This window comes from Limulus polyphemus, unplaced genomic scaffold (genome assembly GCF_000517525.1).
Source record: "Limulus polyphemus unplaced genomic scaffold, Limulus_polyphemus-2.1.2 Scaffold69, whole genome shotgun sequence".
In the NCBI taxonomy this organism is placed as follows: Eukaryota; Metazoa; Arthropoda; class Merostomata; order Xiphosura; family Limulidae; genus Limulus; species Limulus polyphemus.
The window spans coordinates 1,270,596-1,279,601 of NW_013665679.1; the positions used below are offsets into that span (position 1 = coordinate 1,270,596).

The 9,006-nt window shown below is 33.0% G+C and overlaps 1 protein-coding gene across 1 annotated transcript; it reads left to right on the forward strand.

The window, feature by feature from the left end:
• The first annotated feature begins 1,677 nt into the window (after nt 1-1,677).
• Nucleotides 1,678-7,328, forward strand: LOC111087425. The gene is made up of 3 exons (XM_022394023.1): nt 1,678-1,770; nt 5,083-5,223; nt 6,843-7,328. Exons 1-3 carry the CDS (start codon nt 1,693-1,695, stop codon nt 6,939-6,941), a joined length of 318 nt encoding a protein of 105 aa, XP_022249731.1. The 5' UTR covers nt 1,678-1,692; the 3' UTR covers nt 6,942-7,328.
• The last annotated feature ends 1,678 nt before the right edge of the window (nt 7,329-9,006 follow it).

A 9,006-nucleotide genomic window follows, 5' to 3' on the forward strand; every position in this document is an offset into this window, starting at 1 on the left:
TACACACTACAAGATAATATGATACAATAACACTAAATTGAAACAACGAGAAAGACTTAGAAGTTTTTAGTAACATGACACAATAATACTTGTTTGTTTGTAATTAAATACAAAGCTACATAATGGGTTGTCTGTGCTCTACCCACCACGGGTATCGAAACCCGGATTCTAGCGTTGTAAGTCCGCAGACATATCACTGTGCCACTGGGGGGGGGGCACAATAATACAAGCGCCAAATCGCAGCAACGGAACTATACAACATATGATTCCTACACAGTTAAGTAAAAAATCTAAGATAAACTGTCACTTGTAAAAATAACCAAATTTAACACTCGCGCTACACCCAAACTATCCAAATTACAAAACATGCATTAAACTTAAATAGCCTGTATACTTAACATAAAGCTTTGTTGTAGATACACGACAGGGGCCCAATGTGGACCAATTCCTCTTTTATGTAATTATAATTTTGACAGGATTTACTATATGTTTTATTGTTAAATATTCATTATTTCAGTTTATTTGAATTTTAAAACATAGTTATTTTTCACTTTTTATATGTAGGTGTTATATTTGAGTGCATTCTGCTTATTTGATTTTGAAATGATATCCGATACTAGTCTGTAAGCACGTCATGGAGATAGCGTTAAGCTGTATGTAGGTGGATCCGTTTCTATCATACATCTCTTGTTCTGTGTTCACTATTGACAGTTCACGAAATACTGGAGATGATAGTTTTTCCCAAGAGTTTCTATTCGTATAAAAATTTCATTTTGAAAATAAAAGGAATTTTGTAAATGCGTTGAACAAAACAAATTCTGTATTATTTGTAATGGGAAATTGTACGAAATTGTTTGTGGGTTTGTAGAGAATAATTCCAGTGTTGGATTAAATGCCTTTTTTGTGTGTATAATCTAAGCTATTTATAATAACTACAAATTTAAAATCGTTTTTCACTCAGTGTGTTCCTAGTGTAATGGTTTTGTTAGACACACACAAGAAACCTAGATAATTGGAACTTGTTGAAAGTATAAAGCCTTTGTACATTTCTGGAGCGTCATATAAAGGTGCGTCCATTACTAACTTAAACATTTATTTATATCTTCGTTTGTATTTTTTTTCTTTGTTTGATTCTAAGATAAAACTATTTCATGTTTTCTATAACAATAATTAGAATTTTGAATCATTATTTAAGTCTTGATACATCATAGTAGTTTGTATTATAACCCTTTATCCTATTTAGGGTACTTTTTAATATTTTTTGAAATATTTGTATGAGAAGAAGGTCAAATGTGTAGTCGAAACATTTTACTGTCATTTTAATGAAGTATTTACCAACTTTTATGATGAGATTCTTGTCAGCATTATATTAGACTAAACATAGGGAGGAAGTGGTTTAAGTTACCACCAACAATGTTTTATTTATTATGATTTTCTATACATTCCATATTTATATAGAAATTGTAATTTCAAATGTTTTTTTTTATTTCTTTTACTAGAGAATTTTATTTGGGACGTCATTACGTGATCACCAGACTATCCATCTTGGCAAAATAAATCCCTGACGGGCATTTAACAATTAAAACTTGAAAGTAGAATCTTGGTTTTACTTTAGGTTTGATCTCTTTCATTGAAATCCGCATTTCTGGTCTCTGGTTCTGGAAACACAACAAAACATACAAGCGGCCCAGCATGGCTGTCCTCAAAAAGATGGTGATAATGTTCTTGATGGTACTTGGATTTACAATAATCATCAGTGCAGACGATTCGGTAGGTGAAAACACAAAGAATCTGTGTCTTTAGAAAAAAACAGATGATTCTGGTTTTTATTTATAAAGACTCTTGAGCCTTAAACTGAAAATATCAACATCTATTTAAAAACAATGAAGGACTACTTTTGTATATTTTAAACAGATATCATATCAAATAATATATAGGTTTTTAAAACGTCTGGCTAAACTTGTGAATACATATAAGCAATAAGTCATTTCAGAAGAAACAGTTATTTGTGGTTTTGTTTCTCCAAAACAAATCAAGTTAATTACCAGAAGTGTCTCTATAAGAGAAATTACAAATGGTGTTTTGGTTGTTTAGTTGGATGTGTTTAAGTTTCACAAACATAGTGCTAGAAACATTAAAGAAGATATATATTAAAGTAACATCTTTCATTAGTGGGCTTAAATTGTCAGCTAATGCTCTTTTTGTCTCATTTCTATTCCGCTAAAGTTCAATGTTACTAATTCAAAGATCAAAGTCTGTCAATTTTTATTTCGGATATTCACATACAGCAAGCCGTTCTTAACTCGAGTTGATAGCATAGAGAGAGAAGAGAGCTAGTTAGCATCACCTTCCGCCAATTCTTTGGCTTCTCTAATCGAATAATAGTATTTGACCGTCACTCTTGTAAAGCATCCACAATTGTAGTGCAATTGTGCGTCAACGGGAAGCAAACAATAGTTCTTTAGACTCACAGTCCAGAACGATAACCACTGGAAGCAAACAATAGTTCTTTAGACTCAGAGTCCAGAACGATAACCACTGGAAGCAAACAATAGTTCTTTAGACTCACAGTCCAGAACGATAACAACGGGAAGCAAACAGTAGTTCTTTAGACTCACAGTCCAGAACGATAACCACTGGAAGCAAACAGTAGTTCTTTAGACTCACAGTCCAGAACGATAACCAGTGGAAGCAAACAATAGTTCTTTAGAGTCACAGACCAGAACGATAACAACGGGAAGCAAGCAATAGTTCTTTAGACTCACAGACCAGAACGATAACCACTAGGCCCTTTTCAGTTCTTAATTTGTGTGTATACTACTTTATTTTGCTCTACTCTCATGCTTCAGTGAAACATGTCGCTTTTTGCAATTATTTTGTACACATCGTGTTTGAAATGCTGTGAAGGACAGAAGTCATGCTAAAAATTTCTTCTCTTTCATCACTGTAAGCCTTAATAACAAAATCATTCTTCTAACTGTGTCATGACGTCATTGATAATGGGGGGATACCCCCTAAATCTACTTTTATTAACCAGTTTAGTTAGGTTGTGTACGGCATTTTAATGACATGTATAACACTAGAGCTATGGTATAAAATATAAAACTGAAAATCCGAGTTTTGATTAAGGCAATCTTTTTCTTTTTTTTAATTTAATGAACAGATAAAACTGACACTCGATATATATGTACTAAACAGGTGAAACTGACACTGTAATAATAATACGTGATCTCATTGAATGTAACGCCTACTTGTCTGATTGGGAGACATCCCATTATACAATTGCTGATTTCTGTGGAGTATTATAGAAGTTTCGGTTAACATTTATTATTAAAAACTGAAGTATAAATTTCAGCTTTAATTTCATTTCAATAACATGTAAAATGTGTATTACTTTATTATTTTGCAATACTTCTAGATTTATATATATATATATATGTACATAGATACACATGTGTATGTATAATGTATTTCAAATTCACAAAATCGTGTGTTTCTAAATAGTATTTTAAGTAAACTGGCAGTGTCCATTTGAATTTGTGTATGTTATAAAGCACAAAACTGCATAATGAACTACCCGTGCTTTACCCACAGCAGGTATCAAATCCCGATTTGTAGCGCCATAAGTTGCCATATTTACCGCTCAGCCATCTGAGGGGTGATTTGAAATTATCGATTTGTTGCAATAAATTAAAACATCTGGTAAAAAAAGAAACCTGGTCTCAATAATTAAATTCATTAATTAATACTGACGAGTAGAATACTTATAGGAATAATGCCCGGTACGGCCAAGTGGTTAAGGCGTTCGACTCGCAAAGTGAGGGTCGCGGGTTCGAATCCCCGTTCCACCAAACATGCTCGCCCTTTCAGCCGTGGGGTTATAATGTGACGGTCAGTCTCATTATTTGTTGGTAAAAGAGTTGGCGGTGGGTGGTGATGACTAGTTGCCCTCCCTCTAAATTATGGACGGCTAGCGCAGATAGCCCTCGTGTAGCTTTGTGCGACATTCAAAACAAAACACTCAAATTTTGACTGAAATTAAAAGATAAATTTATTACTCGTTTTCGATGTCTAAGAAAATTTTGAGAACGGTTTGGTTGTTGTTAAGCGCAACGCTACACAATGGGCTCCTTCTCCTCTACCCACTATGTGTACTGAAACCGATTTTTAGCGTCGTAAACTTGGAGGCTTATTGCTGAGCTATGGGGGCAATGTTGAGGAAAACAAATGTGAAAAGTGAACTTAAGATAGTAACGAGCTCCGAAACCACACTCAAGCCCTTATTCGCAAACTTAGGGCAATGTTCATAACAAAGAACCTTCCGACTCAAAAAGCTATTGAGCTGAAGCTAGGCATATCAACTTGTTTCATTAAGAATACAATAAAAGAGGATTTTAAACTAACGATAACTCACAAATTAGTAGTTAATCATTTTCACCCACACCTCGAAACCAACGACAAATTTCATGAGAAAGATGGTCGAAGAAACTGGAATTTTATTCGACAAGGTAGTTGTCAAGCCCTTTGATACATCTTCTTTATTCTTAAGAGTTTGCTTGGAATCATAAACATAATGCATTAGCTAGTTTATAAATAGTTACACAAGATGAATGGAACAACACTGACATGATTGTTTCTATGAAGAACTCTAATACTGTAGAAATAGTGGCGCAGCACCACTAAAAGTAGTTATTACATGATCGCTGAGTCTTTGGTGCTAGTATGTAAAACTTAATCAATGTTTCCAAATAAACGTGAAAATAACCTTTCATAACGAAGCAATATAAGTTTGTAAAGATGTCTCTAATGTTAGAAGTATTCAGAAAGCTGCTGCAGAGGTGTTAGTTTGTACTAAGCTTGTCTTTGGTCTAAAAAATAATGTATGGATTAACATGAACTGTAATTCGACTAAAAAGAATTCAAAGTAGACTTGGATAAAGAAATTATCTTTATGTTTAACAAAATAACAAAGCAAAAATAACCTAATGCTTCTTACTTTACATATACGGATAACGTCAACAAAATTTAAGCTATTTTTAGAAAACAAATTTAGGTTCTCACTTTTTGACATTGAATTCACAGTTTACCTGTTGTATGGGAGGATGGAAGAGTATTAGCGACATTTCTGTCTGTAACGCACCTTGTTGTTCAGGATATGAAGAAAAGATGTCACAACCACCTCTTTTTGCTAAACCTTTGGTTTACTGTGCTATAACTCCCCAGGTATGAGTTATGATCTTATTGGTTTTTTACTTTACTCCTATTTATTCCTGTGTAATTGCAATTTAAATACATATATACTTTGCATAAACAAGGAGCGGAAAGCTCTCACGGATAAAAATGCATCATAACATAGATATTATGTTATTTTAAAAAGACTGATAAACATAACTGGAGCTACGTATTATCGTGAGTAAAATCAACTTTAACAAATGCTCAGCGTTTTAAAAGCAGAAATAAATAACGAAACTCATTATAAAAACCTCGATAACATGAATGCAAGATGTTTTAAGATTAGATTAAAAGACGAGCTTTGAAAGATTTCAGTCAAATAATATTAATACTTAAAGAAACAAACAGACTTTATTTCACACAGTAGCGAAAATATGCTAATACTCGCTGGTACCAGTTCCTTTTGGGAGTTCCGTTATTAATTATTTTTCTCTTACATTTCTTGGCAGTTTAATTTAAATAGTGCATAAAGAGGCACAGTTAACTTGCACAAAATTTGATACTCAAACACTGTACTTCTTGAAGGAGAATTTTACCACTGATTAAACACACAGCGTAATGTGTATTGATCTTGAGTAGTGTATAAAAACAGCTATCCTGGTGGTAAGTTCCAAATCTTATGAAATGCAAACGAAAAGTATACAATTACCGTTTTCAGTACGTGCACTTTTATTAACTCAAGGAACATTGAAGTTACTCTAAAAGGTTTTACTGCGTTTTTATAATTTTAAAAATATCTCCATTAAATGTCTATGGATAGTTCTAGACAAAATATCCTAGATCATTCATATAATATAAACAGAGGGACTGATTTAATACTTTTTTTGAACTATGATTATCGTATGAAAATGTTTAGACTCTCAAGTCTGAATAGTTGGATATATTACGTCTACATATTTTCAAATCCCAATATATATATATATATATATGTACCCTAACATATATGTACCCTAAATCTACTGAGCTAACTGTTATGATTAGAGTAAAATATTTCACATTCACGAATGTGTCTGATCATTAATGAACATAGAAATTCATTCTTTTTTAATAAATGTAATATCTTTTGCTATCACTTGTATACAGGAATAATATGAGTTGGGGAAAATTGTCTTCGATTTAGTGTAAAAATTTTAGGGTAAATAATTTAAGTTTTATAACACTCAAAAATGCACCGAATAACTAAGAATCGAAGTAAGACGTAGGATATTATATACGCCAAGGGAAACTAAGGAATGTTTACAAAGCAAGAAAAGAAAATGCGTTTCATGTCTGCTACAAGTTCTAGGATACAGTTTGACTTAATCAGTTTTACTGGTTTCATTCTAGGATAGCTTACTCAGTACATTTTTTCTTTTCCAGAAGTTTTGTGGTGATGTGCTTGTTCATGTATTTACTTAGTTAATATGTGCTAATTTTTTTAGGTATTTGATTTATATTTATTATGCTATAGATTGTTCGCTTCTGCTCACAAATGTGTCCTAGATTTTTAGTTTTGTTTAAAATCTAATAGTCCAACGAACATGTTGATTTAACGTGATGAAAAGGTATTTATCATTCTGTCTTTTCATCCAGTGACTGATCATTTTCATTATTATTATCTATTTATCCAGGAGAAGAACAGAAAGAGAAGACACTGGAAAAATGTTGATGATGCAAAGAAATTCTTTATAAACTCTAGTAGATGGCGAAACCTGTCTCGTTTCCAATAAAATATCACAACTAGGTCGCAGAAGTAATGAACTACAAGTTCTCGATCATATTTCAGATTATATAGAATTCGAATCGTTTGAAATACTATGAGGGGCATCTCTGTTTTCAAAGAAAAGTAAATGAGTAATTCATATGCAATCATTCTGTTGTTTGAAAGTCTATGTCGTCCTTGATCTAATACTTATTGATAATTATTGTTGGCGTGAAACACTAAACATCTAGGTTTACTTCATTATATTGAGTCATCGGAGATTAACAGTAAATTTGATATTTTGTGTGGGTGTTGGTGTTTAATTTACTATTACGCTTGAGGCAAATTATGAAATTGGATCTGCATGTTATATTTTATGTTTCCAGTACATCTGTTGTTTGGGGTTAATATGGTTAATTAGTGTGAACATATATAAGTACTGTTTGTTTTGGTTTTGTAAAATGAGAATTATTTTTACTCATATTTATTATTTGTCTCTATTTGTATGTTTCTCATAAACACGAAGAAAATAAATGCAATTAAACTAGTCTATGACCTTGTTTTTACTATTATTTCTCCTGTGGAATCTTAAGAACGGCTTTCAGCACAAACACTTGTTAACTAACGTGGTCCTTCAGTATTACAATGCTGATAGCTTTTATATTGCCCCCAACGCTAGAAACCGGGTTTCGATATCCATCGTAGGCAGAGCACAGATAACCCACTGTGTAGCTTTGTGCTTAACTTGAAAAGAAACAGACAAGTTTTTAAATTATTAAATCTAGTAGAACTGTTTACATAAAAATATATTTCTAGTGTCAGTCACAAAAAAGTAAAATAAAAATGGATTTATACCCCTCATAAGTCTAGCCATAAGTTGTATCTATAAATAGTTTTAATGATATTTCTTCGGTTAAAATATAGACTTGAAGTAACGAAGCCGCTGTCCATCACTCGTATTTTAAAGGTCAATTTCTAACAAAAATAGATTACAACATTTTAGGAACCTAAGATAGCATCCACACTTTCTGGAATTAAAAGAATATCTCAATCAAACATATTAAATATGAAATGTTCTGAAATTTATATAACTTTCAAATTTTAAGAATAGTATCATGTGTCCGCTACAAATATTAAACTTGGGGGAGACGATACGAAACGGCATTCCGCCTTTTGAAGATTCACGCCACTAGCGTTCCTGATCTTCTGATTGGAATGTGAAATTGGATCAGAGAAAGGAGTCCCAGCTCTTTCAGAACCCCACTTAACTATTGCTGCGCTAACTGTTCCTCAATTTGAACTGACAGACTCCAGAGAACATAGCTTGCCAACAGCATAAAAAGTCAATTCTTGGGTTAATACTGACTGATTAAATAGTAAGAATCACTATAGCAACCATGAACCCTCTGACTATAAATCCTTCATGCCAACCACTGGGCCACCCTCGCCCTTGTGTTGAATAAAAGAAGTGTTTTGAATCAACTTTTCTCTGTTATAAAGTTATTCTTAGCTGTGTTCATAAACTCAACATGAGTATCATTTCTGCTGACTGGCGCACCTAAGGTTGTTGTTTTTTGAAGTACTGTACCATTTGTTCAATGAATATTCATATACTCTCACCGTTCTTTGAACTTTATTCACTGTGTCGAAGTTCATTAGAGTACCTGTCGACCTTCACTTAGAATAGGTCGAGATGCATTCACTACCTATTAACACTTACTCACATCATTGCGATGTTCACTTAATATATACGTTAGATTTAACCCTGCCGATCGACCTTCACTAATATAATGTCGAATTTTACTTACTATATTACGAGTTTCACTCATTATTCACCAACCGTTTTTCACTAGATACAATTTGCATATACTTTTCACATTTCTCGCATTGAACAAGAACGGAGGCTTTTTTTTGTTTGTTTTTTTTTAATTATGCACAAAGCTACACAAGGGCTATCTGTGCTCTGCCTACCACGGGTATCGAAACCCGGTTTCTAGCGTTGTAAGTCCGCAGACATACCGCTGTGCCACTGGGGGGCAGAACGAAGGGGAAACTTTTCATATTTCAAAATATTAATTTCATCCGCATATTAG